The 15,655-nt window shown below is 52.4% G+C and overlaps 1 protein-coding gene across 1 annotated transcript; it reads left to right on the top strand.

The window, feature by feature from the left end:
• Positions 1–504: 504 nt before the first annotated feature.
• On the top strand, positions 505–9,357 carry LOC307056692 (pepsin A-like; the record flags this gene model as incomplete). Its single annotated transcript, XM_079709538.1, has 9 exons — positions 505–560; positions 1,000–1,159; positions 3,132–3,249; positions 3,716–3,834; positions 4,534–4,733; positions 6,505–6,621; positions 7,769–7,913; positions 8,007–8,105; positions 9,208–9,357. 9 exons carry the CDS (start codon positions 505–507, stop codon positions 9,355–9,357), a joined length of 1,164 nt encoding a protein of 387 aa, XP_079565664.1.
• Positions 9,358–15,655: the final 6,298 nt, after the last annotated feature.

Here is a 15,655-nt window from a genome sequence, read left to right as displayed (position 1 = left end):
GTCCCAAACTACGGACCTATGAACGTGCTTGAGGAAAGCAGCTCCAGGGACACGGCCTATCACTGAAAGGACTGCTGCTCTCCGAGAATCCCAGCTGTCTGTCCCATCAGGACAAATCCGGGTGCCTGGAGCTCCTTTGACATGTGTTCCATGTTAAGTGCACTTTGGACCAATTTCGTCAAAATATTCAACTTGTCAAGTTTGGATGCATTCTGTTATTTAAGAAATAAGTCGCCACTTCGCCGCTTGCTTTCTGCAGGGCCATCCCAACCCAGGATGTGGTTACAGTGGAAAGCTACTCAACTGGAAACTTCCCAGAACTGGCTCAGGGCAGGGACAATCTTATCAGGAAACTTTCTGTTTGGGGTGAGGGTAAAGCGTGATGTTTAGCGGCTGATAAGGCCATGCCTGAGGACTCGGGCTGCATATAAGGAGCGGCTCCTTCCTGCTGCTGTACTGCTTCCCATCTTCCCTTCTCTGGAGTCTCGGGAGCCAGGAAGAACCATGAAGTGGCTGCTTCTCCTTACCTTGATAGCGCTCTCCGAGTGCACCACCTACAAGTGAGTCTGGGGGACGCACTGCACGACGAGCAGCTTCCCAGGGGCTATTTCCCTTTGCTGCTCTTCCCACTGCCTTTCTTTCCTGCCGTATTTCTCCTCTTCCCTCTTCCCTTCCTCCTCTCTCTTCAACCGCCCCAAGCCTCCTTTCTCTGCTCATCTGGGGACACAACACGGCAGTCATGGTCAACAGCCTAGACCCTCCAGTCCAGCCCGGGCTGGGTCCGCAGCTCCAGCACTGGGCCGGGTGACTTTGGGCAACCACGTACCCTCTCTGCATTCCTGTGCCCAAAATGGGAGCAACTCCCCTCTCGACTTCCTTCTTCCGCTCTTGAGCCAGCTTTCTTTTCCTTCCAGGCCTTCCACGGCACCCCATGAGCAGGCCCCTTGGCTAATTCTTCTTCTTCCTCCAAACCATCTGTTTGCAAATGCTCCGCCACAGGGTCCCGCTCATCAAAAAGAAGTCCTTGAGGCAGAACCTGATCGAGCATGGCAAGCTGAAGGACTTTCTGAAGAATCACCAGTACAACATAGGCAGCAAGTACTTTCCCTCGGAGGCCACCACCTCGATGTCCGACCAGCCCCTTCAGAACTTCATGGATGTGAGTGCATGGGCAGGCAGTGGGTCGGCTCCGAGGACTTGGCCCAGTGGAGAGAAGGGGGTCCCAGGGGTCTGGGAAGATGGGCCAGCGCTCCAAGCCCCTAGGCAGCAGTAACCCAGGGATCTGCTCCCTGGATCTCAGAGGCCCAGGGAGGGCAGGAAAATTCACAGAGTTGTTCATTCATTCATTCATTCATTCATCCAGTGCTTACATGGGTGGAGCACCTTCTATGTGTCAGGCACTGTGCTGGGCCCAGAGAAGCAGCAGTGAATGAACCTCAGGGAGCCCACAATCTAGTAGGAGAGCCTCACAAAGCATAACAAGTACAAGCAGGCTGAGGCCATGCAGTGAACGTGACTCACTGAGTGTGGTGCAGGTGGTGGGCAGGGACACCTCTCTGGAGCAATGAAGAGACAGCGGGGGTTCCAAGAGGACAGGAGAGGGTCCCAGAGAGTGGGACAACTTGCACTAGACCCTGTGACACTGGGGAGCAGAGTGTATTTGAGGAAAGGAAGCCAGTGTCCATTTTCAAAGCGAGGTCTGCGGGGGTCAGTGGGTGGAGCCAGACCAGAGTCTGGGATAAGGGTCTGCATCCTAACTGCCACCGCATCATTTTAACTAGGGAATTTCAGGAAGATCACTTTTACTCTTCTGTTTGGGATGCAAATCCCTTCAGTAGATAGTGTGTCCCCCGTGTGAAGGTCAAGGTTAGGAAGCAACGCTGCCTCTCCTTAAGAGCTTAGCCTGTGAAATTTGCCAGACCTGGAGCAGATCTAGGGTCTAAAGCTTCTGAGCCATGGGACCTTGGGCAAGTCATTTAAGTTCTCTGAGTGAGACTCAGCTTCCTTGTCTGCAAGACAGAACCATTACTATCTACCATCAGAGGCTTGTTTCAAGTAATTCATGCAATAATGCAGGTTTGGGGTTTTTTTGTTTATTTGTTTGTTTGTGGAGTGCTTAGCACAGGGCCTGGCCCTTGGTAAGAGCTTGTTCAAAGCTTGATAAAGTTACCCCTTTGTTCACTTAACAAATATTTATGAAGCGCCTTCCCTGTGTCAGAGGCTCTCTGCCAGGAGCTGGGGAAACAATAGTGACTGAGCAAAGATCCTGGAGCTTATATTCTAGAGGGGAAGACAAATAAGAGATAAACAAATAAGAATGTAAGATAATTCCAGGTAATGACACGTGCCGCAAAGAATAATTAATTAATTAGAGTAAGGGGAAGAAGAAGGGGGCAGGGGCGAATTTAGATATAGTAGTCAGGGAGGGCCTCTCGGTGCAGGCGACATTTGACTAGAGCACAGAAGGACTGATGAGAAGATCTAGGATAAACATTTTCCTAGCCCAAGGCATAGCAAGTGCAAAGGCCCTGGGATGGGAATGAGCTGGTCTTCAAAGAAGAGCCACATCAGCGTGGCCGGGACAGAGATGGCAAGGGAGACACTGCTGCCACTAAGAAGAAAAAGACTGAGGACACCCTTTCTTGAAACCCATTGTACGCGCCTAGATTTAGGAATAAGATATCTCAAGGGGTCTCCGCCTTTAGGTGGGCGACTTGTTTATCTCCCCTTCAACAACTTAATGAAAAAGCGCTTAAGCATTTACTCAGCTGGGTGCTGTAAGGTTCCACTCCTGTCTGGGAGTGTACATTCTCTACGATGGCAAGACTAAGACCCTCAAGGCACTCAAGACACTAAGACCCTCAAGAGGGGACAGCAGATGATTACGGGGTGTTAACGAGGCTTGGGAGAGAAGAGTCAGTGGGTGACAGGAGAGCAATAGGGGAAGACTTCAAGGAGGAGGGGAGACCAGGCTGGGCCTTAAAGGATGGATGCACTGGAGAGAGAGACAAAGGCAAGGAGGTCAGTGAAGGGGAAGGCGGGAGGTGGCCGAGATGACCCAGAGACAGTCCCCGGGGAGGCTATGCTGTGGAGTCCCCAGTCACTGAGCTATGCGGTCCCCACCCTGGCAGTTGGAGTACTTCGGCACCATCAGCATCGGAACCCCCCCCCAGGACTTCACCGTCATCTTTGACACCGGCTCCTCCAACCTGTGGGTGCCCTCCGTCTACTGCACCAGTTCTGCCTGCAGTGAGTGCCCCCCCTGCCCTCTCTGGGCCCCCAGCACCAAGTCACCTAGGAGCCCTGAACACTCAGGGGCCTCAAACAGGTCCGATTTCAAGCCTGCTGGAGTCACTCAGGGATCCACTCAACAGGCATTCACTGAGCACTTACTATGTGCCAAGCACTAGGCTTAGGTGCCCTGGGAGGTGAAGGGGTGAATCACACGTGGTTCCAGCCCTCAGAAATTTCAGTCCAATGGCAGAGAGAGTGTGAAGCTGCACGTCACCATGGGCAGCTGTGGGCCTGTTCCACTCGGCGTTAACCCGGGGGGTCCTCAGGAGGGCCTTCAGTCAGTGAGACGGTTAGCCAGATGAGTTAACTTTCTCCTCCAAAGCCCCGCCCAGAACCAAGGCACCCACCGAGGAAGACGTCCCCAGCCCGTGTCTCTGGCTCAGCTTTTGAAGTTTGACAATGTCTCTTCTTGCCCTCACAGCCAACCACAAGCGCTTCAACCCTCAGAAGTCCTCCACTTTCAAGGGCACCAGCAAGACGGTCTCCATCGCCTATGGCACCGGCAGCATGACAGGCATCCTTGGATACGACACAGTCAAGGTGAGCCCCCGCTGGCCAGCACCTCATCCTGCCTGGCTCCGGGGCCAGCTTCCAGGGACAGCACACGGCCCCCCGAATCAGCTCATTCAAGCAATACGGGTCTCAGTGATCCAAAAAGTAACCAGATTGGGGCATGCGGAAAGTAGCAGAGATACCACAGACATTTCTAGCGGAGGAGCGGCAGTGGTAAGGGGGTGGGTGCCTGGAGCCAGAAGCCAACCTCAGAGTCACCCAAGTTGAACGCTATGGAGGGGGCAGCGAGAAGGGGGAAAGTGCCTCAGTTCTCTTTTAGCACTTCCTCTTCTTCCTCCTCCCCCCAACCCACAGCCCCCTCGAGTCACAAAATCTCCACAAGCACCCCCATTTTCCAGGGCACAGCAGGGGTCAAGGGCTCTGACTTGCCTGGGGTCTGCTTTGCATCCGATCTTCAGAAACACAAACACACGGTGACCATCTGTTCTGCAGCAAATTCTCACACCAAGTTGCAGACGGTGCCCATCTGGAGATCAGCCTCGACTGTCACCTCCAGTGGAATAACAAGCATTCCCAGGGATAATCCCTCTCCTCTCCTTCCAGCCTGATGCCCCGGAAGCCAAGTCCTACACGAAATGAACCAGGGATGCTCTGAGCCTGGGGCTGGCACCCCGCAGTGCCCAGCCAGCAAAAGCTGATTATGCACATCTTGGTTTCCCCACCCAGGTTGCAGGCATCTCTGACACCAACCAGATCTTTGGCCTGAGTGAGACAGAGCCCGGCTCCTTCCTGTACTACGCTCCCTTCGACGGCATCCTGGGTCTGGCCTACCCCAGCATCTCCTCCTCCGGGGCCACCCCTGTTTTTGACAACATATGGAACCAGGGTCTGGTTTCCCAAGACCTCTTCTCCGTCTACCTGAGCAAGTAAGTTAGGCAAGGAAGTTGCGGTCACCTGGTCCAGCAGGGGGCTGTCGAAGGCTGGGTGGGCTGGAGAGAGTCTTGGCAAGCCGGGGATTGGAAAGGTCAATGTCTAAGGCTCTCTAAGGTATATCTTTGGAGAGAATGGTGCCAAATTCCTCTCTGATGAACCATCTTCATTCGTCTTATTTTACTAGCGAGAGTCTTTGTCACCTTGCCTCCCACAAGTCAAATATCATTAGCCATTTGCTCTCCTGAAGACCACCATTTAAAGTGAATCCACTTAAAATTGGGGCCAAAAGTCCATAGCAAAAAATGAAAAGAAGGGCTTCCCTGGTGGCGCAGTGGTTGAGAGTCCGCCTGCCGATGCAGGGGACGCGGGTTCGTGCCCCGGTCTGGGAGGATCCCACATGCCGCGGAGCGGTTGGGCCCGTGGGCCATGGCCGTTGAGCCTGGCGTCCGGAGCCTGTGCTCCGCAATGGGAGAGGCCACAACAGTGAGAGGCCCACGTACAGCAAAAAAAAAAAAAAAAAAAAAAAAAAAAAAAAAAAAAAAAAATGAAAAGAAGATTTGATTGGGACTTACATCTTGAACAGTGAGACTTTTCAATGATGAAAGCAAGTTTCTTTCATTAGTTAACAAAATCTAGGTTCCAGGTGTGACTATGAGTTAATTCTAAGAATAAGGAATAACAAAGTCTTGATTTTGGCTGAGTAGAAGTTTGCGCCAGAATATCTGAGGGTGTGTCCTCGACTTTCCCAAGACACTCAACTTTCCTCTGACATTCACATCCTTCTCTTTGGAAGCGATTTGTCACCATCGATGTCACCATCGATGTGCTTCCCTTTAGTTATTGACTGTTCTGCTATCATCTCATTGTGTCCCGGGTGCTGTCCGATGTTTACAGGGAAGGCAGGGTGGGGTTAGGTGAGTTGGGGTCATGTTCTGTCCGTTTCCAGTTCTTCAGTGATTACTTTCTTACTGTCCTCTACATTTGTTTCCCTATCTAACTGAAAACGGCAGAGATTTAGACAATGAATATTCCAGTAACCAGGACTCCTGCAGTTTACAGCAGGAGGGCCCTTTTATCCTTTTTTCCTCTTGGCCACTTAATATTCAAGGTTCAGCTCTTAAACGTAATCTGCTTTTATGGGCACTTAGATATTTCACATGGGGCCGACTAGAACAGAGTTTCTCAATCTCAGCACTATTGACCTTTTTGGACCAGATGACTCCTTGCTGTTGGGGGCTGTCCTGGGATGTCTGGCAGCCTCCCCGGCCTCTATCTACTAGACGCCAGGGGCTCCCCCGACCCCCACCCAATCATGGCAATCAAAAACACCTCCAGACGTTGGCAAACCATGAACTACACTATCAAGGCCTTAAGAGCAGACACTGTCATTCGTTCATTTCTCTTGAGGTCTCCACAGCAATGAGAGAGAGTATTTGGTGGAAACCACACAACACTTCAGAACCAGAAAGACCTGGGTTCTAATCTTGGTTTTGCGACTCCCTAGGGCACATTGCCTCACCTCTCTGAGCCTCAGTTTCCTCACTGTAAAATAGAAATAATAATAACAATAGTGACTATGGCATGGATCTTGGTGTAAGGATTACAGGAAGCCCTGCGGGTCACACACTCTGCAAGGCTCCTGGCATCGGCAAGAGCCCGATCAAGAGTAGCTCTTAGAATGCCCACAGTCTATATGTTCAGTTGAATGCATGAATGAATGAATGAACAAATGAATTCCTGCCTTTTCCCCTCCACTTTCCATAGTGATGACGAGAGCGGCAGCGTGGTGCAGTTCGGTGGCATCGATTCTTCTTACTACACGGGAACCCTGAACTGGGTGCCTGTTACTTTTGAGGGTTATTGGCAGATCACCGTGGACAGGTGAGGTCACCATGGATGGGCGATATCCTGGCATGGGCCCCAGACCCCATTTCTTTACAGACTCATAGTTAACTAAGAATTCCAGGATCCCCCTGGAACAGGCAGCACAGGGAAACGTGCTCCAGGAGAAGGCGGAAGTTGGCCGAGCCAGAGAGACCCTGACAAGGGCACATCACAGGAGGAAGAGCGCTGTCAGGAACCCCCAGACACTCTGCAAGGATGAGACAGCCACTTCCCTTCTGAGCAAGGACAATCTACCAGCATCCCTGGGGAGAGGGGAGGACACCCCCCCCCAGTCCATACATCTCGGTCTTTAGGGGGCCTGTCACTTTTGGTCTAGGATCAGGGCAAAACGGCAGAGAAGTTGTTTCAAACCATTTCCTCCCACTTTCCCCTTCAAATCCTGTCTGCCCCCAGGCAGCCTCATCCTCTGGCTGTTCTGCCCCCAGCTGGCCTGCTAGGGTGACCCATTGCCCAGGTTTGCCCAGGAGTGAGCAGTTTCTTGGGATGCCAGTCTTTCGGTACTAAAACCAAGACAGTCCTAGGCAAACTGGGACATGCTGGTCACCCTCCGTCTGCCCCAGCCATGCTAACATCCCATCAGTTCCTCGAACTCCCGCCCCTGCTCCCCTTGGGTCTAGAACAGGGCAGTCAGGGCTGGACTTACCTGGCCAACACTCCAGTGTCTCCATCACTCCCCACTCTGTGTCCCCTCTACCTGTGATGTCCTCCTCCAACTTCTCCCCTCCCTAGCAACCTCTGGGCGTCTGCTTCCCTGAGAAGCCTTCCCGGGTTGCTCCACACCGCCGCCCTCACCCTGGCTTGTGTTCCTGTTCCCTTGCCATATGCTCTGCTCAGCCCACTCAACTTATCTTTCCAGCCAGAGTGGAAGCTCCCTGCAGCCAGAAACCGTGCACCCATCTTGTTTGGCTTTGCATCTCCTGTGCCTAACACAGAGTAGGCACTCAGTAAATATTTGTAGAACACATGAATGCATAGAATGAATGAGTGTGTGAATGAGAGAAGCTGAAATTTTATGCATTGGCCAATGGATGGGGAAGAGGGACCCTCCAGGGTCACCTGGTTCCTCCTTGGGAGACGTACCCCCTGGGGGCTCCGGGGACCCTGACTTGCATCTCATCCTCAGCATCACCATGTACGGAGAGCCCATCGCTTGCAGCAATGGCTGCCAGGCCATCGTTGACACCGGTACCTCTCTGCTGGTCGGCCCAACCAATGCCGTTGCCAACATCCAGAGCTACATTGGAGCCAGCGAGGGTCCCTATGGCGGTGTAAGTCCAGCCCTGACTGCCCTGTTCTAGACCCAGATGGTGGATCTGCCACACAGGAGGGATGAAAGCCTTTCTAATCCTCACTTTTTCCAGATGGTGATCAGCTGCTCCTCCATCGAGAACCTGCCTGACATCGTCTTCACAATCAACGGTGTCCAGTACCCTGTTCCCCCCACGGCCTACGTCCTGCAGGTAAGCGGGCTCTGAGCCTTCCACCTAGATGTGCCTGCACAGAATGTGGCCACATACTCCCCCTTGGCACAAGGGCAAGTGCACGTCCACAAGCTGGAGCTAACATCTGCTCCGGATGGCCTCCGGAGAAAAAGAACACTTCAAAAATAAATGCATGAATGAGAATTGGGATGCAACACCCCCAGGGGGAAAAAGCAAGGCAAGGGCTGATGGCGTGAAAAGAGGATTTTTAGTTGGACACCAGAGTCCAAGATCTGGGTCTCATTTACTAGCCCGTAGATACTGAGCAAGTCACAACCTTCCTTAGCCTCAGTTTCCTCATCTAAAAGCTAGAGCTTTCCCCACGCTCAGGGTGTGGTTAGGGTAATCACGCGAGATTGGCCACATCAAAGCTACGAAGGGTTGGGCAAATAGAAATCACAGCTTCCATAGGGTAAGGGCTTATGATGCTCCTACTGTCTCTACCAAATAAAAATCTTTAGTCAGATGAGCCACAGGAAAATTCTGCCTTCGATTACAATGCCGGATGGAAAACTAGTTTTGCCCAGTGGGTCGATGTTATTCAGCAGGAAGTAGCGAGGCCCAGGCGCCCCCCACCCAGGGATGCTGATTAATTAGGAGGCAGTGGGGCCTGAGCCATGGTGGGAGGTGGGACGCAGGGGGTCAAAGCTCCGCAGGTGATTCTAAAACACAGCCAAGGTTGCTGGCCCAGTGACTTAGTGAATGAAAAGGACTAACAGCTGATCCGGTTTGCCACTGGTCAGGATCAGAATAATGAGAAAAGGCTGTGTCACCAGGGCTTCCAAAATCCTTCCCGGCAGCTGAGTTCTCCCCAAAGCCCTTAGCTGCGATGCTGACGTCAGGGTGTATGCATCTGCCAGAAACACTGGATAATGTCTGGTAATCCCTGGAAACCAAGAGTGCAGTAAGCCGCTCATACAGGCAGGTCCCAGGCCAGGAAGAGCCAAGTCCCCAGGCGTGAGCCAGGAAGCTCCTCCCCGCACGTGCCTGGCAGGGGACCATGGCCCTGGATGCTCACGCCCCAGCGCCTGTCACTGCTGGGTCTGTGTCCCAGCTCCAGTTTTATTCTCCTTTCCTCCAGAGCGAGGGAAGCTGCACCAGCGGATTCCAGGGCTCGAACATCCCCACCTTCACCGGAGATCTCTGGATCTTGGGTGACATCTTCATCCGCCAGTACTACACCGTCTTTGACAGGGCCAACAACCAGGTCGGCCTGGCTCCCGTGGCCTGAGCCCGAGTCTTTCCGGCCACGTCCCAGGAAGATCCCGCCCTAGTTTCTGTCCCTGTTTGTTCTTTGATGTAGATAATTCTCCTGATTGTTCTTCCTCTGGGATTGTGGAGGTGGAATCTCGGCCCTGTTCCCTGTCACACCAATGACGTAGAATAAATCATAACCTCCTGGAAAATGCTTTATGGGGTTGCGTCTCTTTGTCAGTGTTCCCCTTTACATCACTGGGGTCCGCATGCCAGGGCAGGGGGACAGAACTGATCACATCCATTTGGACAGCACCAAACACAGCGACAGTGGCAGCACACTCTTTGTAACAGAGCCGGGAAGATGAATGTGCTTCGGTTGGACCAGCTGGGAGCATCATATAAAGAGCTGGGGACCAGAAATGCCAGGCCCGTTGCCTCCTCATAGAAGAGAGCACCTGAGTTCTTGGTTGAAGGAGTAACTTCTTATTTTTCCCAAAGCCAAGAAGAGATAAGGAGAAAAGGAAAAAGATTAAGGAGAGGTGCCCACTGATGGTGACTTCCTAAGTAGGGCAGGCAGGGCAGTAATGACCGTGAGACGTGGGCCAGAGTGGTGAGAGAAGCTGACACCCCAAAATCTACCAGGCTGTTCTGTGATGAGCTGGTTGATGCAGACTAACCCTTGGGAGCCCCTGAAAACTCTGGGTGCAAGACATCAAGCTGATCCATTTCCCCACTGGTGATTGAAAGAGGATGGTTTTCCATTCCCCAAGGAGAGGTTGAGAGAGGGAGCAGACATGCCGTTAGCAAACCTGCCCTAGAAAGTCAGCCAGGAAATATCTAGAGCAGCATTTCTCAGAATGGGTTTTGGTAGCAAAATGTTCAATGAAAAAGTTTCAAAATAAGTATGGAACAGGCTACATTCTCGGCCCTTCTTCAAGGTTCACAAGGCACAGTTCCCAATCAAAGGCTCTGAGAACTCCTGCTGCAAAGTGATCTGTTTCACTTTGACTCAGTTCAGTTCGATCTCAGTTCCTCTTCTGCTGGTCAACCTATTCCAGCCCTGTGCTCCTCAGCGTGCACGTGGGAAAAATTCCCATAGTGCCTGCTTCTGCTGGGTTCCAGGCTGTCTGCTGGAGATGCCGGCCTGAGCGCTGGAGCTGGGCCTCCCTGCTGAGGTGGACTGACTTCCGGGTGCCCAGAACAAGATGGCTTTAGGAACTCTTGTCACATCATCCCCCAATTTGTAATGTGTCACATAAATACAAGCTATTAGGCTCAAGCAAGGGTGAGGTGAGCTCTTCCTACCCCATGCCCCAGGTCTTCCCAATGTCACTTAGACCCTATCTAGCTGCGCAATCTTTTCAAAACATAAATTTGATCACAACCCTCCCTTGCTTCAAACCTTTCATTAATGCTCTGCAATTGCACTTGGAATAAGACATTATATCTTTGGTGTGGCTTCAAGGCCCTGCATGCTCTGGTCCCCACGGACCTTCCCTGTGTCACCTTAATCCCTCTTACCCTGAGCTCCCACCTCCCTGGCCTTCGCCCACCTCCACAAATACCCGAGTTCTTCCCCACCTCCAGGCCTTTGCACACACTGTTCCCTTTGCTTGCTGTTCCCCTTTCTTTGACCTGCGAACTCCCAGCATCCTGCAGGTGTCAGCTTACACATCACTTCCCTGTGAAGCCTCCCTGACCGCCCTCTCATGGGGTGGCCCTCCTTTCCTTTATGGCACTGGGCACAGCTGGAGATGATGCCTTAGTGGGAGTGTTTGTGTCAGATCCACCAAGGCAGAGACTGTGATCCTTTAACTGTTGAAGCCCCAGCAGCAAGAGCAGGGCCTGGCACATTGGAGGTGCTCAATAGATATTTGCTGACTGAGTGCTGAATTAAAAAAAAAAAATTTTTTTTGACTGCACCGCACAGTTTGGGGGATCTTAGTTCCCCGACAAGGGATCGAACCTGTGCCCTCAGCAGTGAAAGCATGGAGTCCTAACCACTGGACCTCCAGGGAATTCCCTCAAGATAATTTTTTACAAGGAAACAACTAGGATAAGACGAAAGAGTGGATCCAATTTGGGAGAGGCCATGGTTAAGACCACAGATGGGGGACTTCCCTGGTGGCTCAGTGGTTAAGAACCTGCCTGCCAATTCAGGGGACACCGGTTCAAGCCCTGGTCTGGGAAGATTCCACATGCTTCAGAGCAACTAAGCCCGTGTGCCACAACTACTGAAGCCCACGTGCCTAGAGCCCGTGCTCCACAACAAGAGAAGCCACCACAATGAGAAGCCTGCACACTGCAACAAAGAGTAGCCCCTGGTCTCTGCAACTAGAGAAAAGCCCACGCGCAGCAACGAAGACCCAATGCAGCCAAAAATTAATTAATTAATTAATTAATTAAAAAAAAAAAAGACCCCAGATGGGTACACTCTCACCCCCACTGACATTCTGTCCTAGTCATACTTGGTCATGGGACCAACAGGTGGATTCTCAGGCTTCTGGGGATGAATTCCATGACGTCCTGGCTCTTTGCTGTGTTTGTGTTTCTGCTATTTCCCCGAGCACCTCCCATGCCCCAGGCAGTATTCTAGGCTCCAGGGATGCACCATCCCCTCCCCCTACCCTGTGTTCCCCCTTCTCAGCCCCGGCAGCTGCAGCTCAGCCCCTCAACCCTGGGATTCTTGGATCCAGACAGAATCTAAAAAGGATCCCCATTAGACAGCTCATTAATACTAGAAAACCGCACGCTAACATATCTGATCTGACACTTTGCTCCACAAGATAAGGTGGATTCACATTCCTTCTCTTCCCCACCCATCTGTCCCCATTTGCTGAGGGCCTCCGGGGTCTAAGCTCAGTTCAATCCATCTTTTCCACTCATACTTGTCCAGGAGTGGTTTTGGTGTTTTTGTTTTTTGTTTTTTTGGGGTTTTTTGCTGCACCACACAGCTTGCAAGATCTTAGTTCCCCAACCAGGGATTGAACCCCGGCCCATGGCAATGAAAGCGCTGAGTCCTGACCACTGCACCGCCAGGGAATTCCCCAGGAGTGTTATTTTTCATCTCATATGTCTCTGCTCTGATCTGTGGAACCCAGGCCCTCCCGAACATGGATTCCTGCACATCACTGGAGGGGGCATCCTTTGGTACAACCCCTAAGCAGCGCCACTTGGCACTATCCATCAAAATGAGAAATGTGTATTACCTTTTGGCCCAGTAACTTCACTTCTGGGAATTTATCTTAAAGATAGACTTGCACACGTGCAAAATGATGTAAGGCCGAGGTTACTCTTTGTAGCATCTTTTGTAAGAGCAAGATGTGAAACGACCCAAATGTCCACCCCCAGGGGATGGTTAAATGACTTCTGCTGTGGTGCGCACAGGAGCCTCTGCGCAGCTGTAAAGAGCAAAGAAATGAGGATGCTCGCTAGGGACTGGGACAGAAAGATCTTGAGAAGAGACTGTTAGGTGAAACACCACAAACAAACTGAAAAACAGGTGATAACAGAGCCTATGCTATTTTATCTTTGAATTATAAAGAAAATAAGATTTGCTTGCACATACATAAAGAAACAGAGAAAGGTACCCAAGAACCAGACACCACAAAAATGGTGGGCAGGAAAGGGGGAGCCTCGGTGGATGTGGGGACGGGGAGAGTCCTCACTAAGACGATTTTACATATCTTTATTTCTAGTGATGGGAGGTACTACACATTCAAAATAAAGTTAATGAAAGGCATTTTTAAACCTTTGAAGGTTTATCCTAACTTGAAACCTACTGTGGTTTGTCCCCAAGCCCGTTTATCTGATAAACTCCAAAAGCAGGTCTCTTGAACCGGGTCCGATCATTTGGCCCGTCGGGAATTTCCTAGGGCCCGTGAAACTGACCCTGTGGAACTGGCTCCAGCCCACCTTCCCCGTCCTCTACTGCAGGGGTCCCGAACCCCTGGACCACGGACCGGACCACATGGCAGGAGGCGAGCGGCAGGCAAGCAAGCGACGCCTCACCTTCCGCTCCCCATCGCTCACGTCACCGCCTGAACCAACCCTCCGCTACCCCGTGGAAAAACCGTCTTCCACGAAACCGGTCCCTGGTGCCAAACTGCTGGGGACCACTGCTCTAGTGCTTCCTAGAACCCGACATATGGGCTCCTAGCTAGGGGGAAATGCAGGGTGTACTTCCCCAAGAACAAACACCCCGCATACACACACACCTGCTTGTTGGAACCCAGGCTGCTAAGAGTTCAGACCAGCTCATGCATTCGTTAAAAGCACTCTGTGCCCAGGAATTCCCTGGCGGTCCAGTGGTTAGGACTCGGTGCTTTCACTGCCATGAACCAGGATTCCATCCCTGGTCAGGGAACTAAGATCCCACAAGCCGAGTGGTGTGGCAAAAAAAAAAAAAAAAAGCACTCTGTGCCCATCTGGGGTCTTGAAGGTGGTCCTCTGGCTTCCTGGTGCCAGTCAGTGCTGGGCAGGGGGCGTCACACTGGGGCTTATCGCAGGCAGAGCACGTTCTTACCAAGTTGGGTCCCACCAAGGCCTCCCAACATGTCACAATGGCACTGCCTACCCACGGGGTGGGGGGTCAGGGGGGTGGGGAGAGGGGGAGGGGAGAGCTCCGAGCTCCCCTCAGTGGTCCTGAGAAGGGCCTGCGGTGCCCACGGTGTGGTGGTGAGAGCCCTGGCCCAGCCACGGGGTGCTCTGGAGGCAGCCCCTGCACCTCCTCTCCAACCCCATGCCCCAGGTCTTCTTATGCCCAGAGCGAGCAGACAGGAGGCAGGCGTGATCCTTGGGTGAGGCCAGCTGGACATGCTGGAGAGCCGACAGGAGCCCAAGAGCAAGAGAGGGACAAGAGTGGCATCCTCAGGCCTTCGGGGGACAATTCTGAGGTGTGTGCTACATGACCTCCCAGAAGGTCCACAGGAGGAAGGGGTGCCAGTTGCCCGGGGCAGTGACCCGCTCTTTAACAAAAGCTGATTGGTTTTCTTCCCTTCTCTGTCTCCCTTCGCCCTCCCTCACCGTGCTCTCTGGGATCACCTTCCGGGGCAGCGACTCTCACCCAAATCTCTCTCTCCGGGTCTGCCCTTGGGGAGCTCAAACTAAGATAAGGCGGTCTTGGCACCTTGAATAAACTGCAGCCATCAAGTGTCTCTCTGCAACGCCAACGGAACAAGCCAACCAAATGCGACTTGAAGGGGAAAAGCCCAGACTGGGAGTCCGAAGCCCAGAGCCCTCCTCCCAGATCAGCCTTCCTAATCTGTGCAAACTTCTCCTGACCTCTCTGGGCTTCTGTGGTCTCAGCTGTAAGCGGGGGATGGGAGTGTCTCAGATAATCATGTTTTTATACTTGGACCGACTTGAGGGAAGTGTCTACAGCTGTCCTCCCACCCCCCACCCCTCAGCCTCTTTTTTTTTTATGGCCACGCCGCGTTGCTTGCGGGATCTCGGTTCCCCGACCAGGGACTGAACCCAGGCTCTGGCAGTGAAAGTGTGGAGTCCTAATCACTAGGCCACCAGGGAACTCCCTGCCCCAGCCTTTTATTTTTTTTAGCGTTCAAAATGAACACCATTTACCTGAGTTCTGTGGAGAGGGGAGACTAGTATTAAAACTTGAATTGCATCCTTTATTGAACAGAGGGATAGCGGTGAGAAAATTGGCACTGACTCTGAGCCTCTGCCACGTCGAGAGCTGGCTTGTTTGAGGAGCGGAGCCAGTCCGTGTTCTACACTTTCATCCTGAAGTTAGATCCCAAGTGGCATCATGAAGCTGGGCGGGCTGCACAAGGTCACAAGCACAAAGCCCCGAGACTTACGGAGTCTGTATTATATGCTATCATCTCAACTCCATGAGGAAGGACTGTTGTGATCCCATTATACAGATGAGGGAACCGAGACCTAAGGTCTCACGGCTAGTCACAGCGAGTAGGGCTCAAACGTGGGTTTCATGGCACCCCAGACCTCACTCAACCACACCCTTTGTGTCTTAACTGGTCTCTAAGTAAGAGGGCCTCTAAGTCCTTTGCATCCCTAAAGTCTTTGGTTTTCATGCTCCTAATTCCAAATTCATTATTCCTGCCATCCTGCTTGGATTAGGACCCCTCCCTACACTAACACCTGGGGTGGATAACCCAGATGGCCTTTGCAGCCAGTGCCCACTGGGGACACTCCCCGCTGGGATACATGGTGAGCAGCAGGGCAGAGAAGATGCAAGGGGAGGATGGCCTGGGCCAGTGTAGGTGCAGGTTATTCTGCAGCCCCCTTGGGTTTCAGGGATAGCAAGTTGGTGACATGGTGACAGCATAGTTCTCTGTCTTCCACCCCCATCT

Source organism: Hyperoodon ampullatus (genome assembly GCF_949752795.1).
Source record: "Hyperoodon ampullatus genome assembly, chromosome: 7".
NCBI lineage: Eukaryota > Metazoa > Chordata > Mammalia > Artiodactyla > Ziphiidae > Hyperoodon > Hyperoodon ampullatus.
The sequence above is the reverse complement of the archived record's forward strand: the minus strand, read 5'-3'. Positions and strand labels throughout refer to the sequence as shown.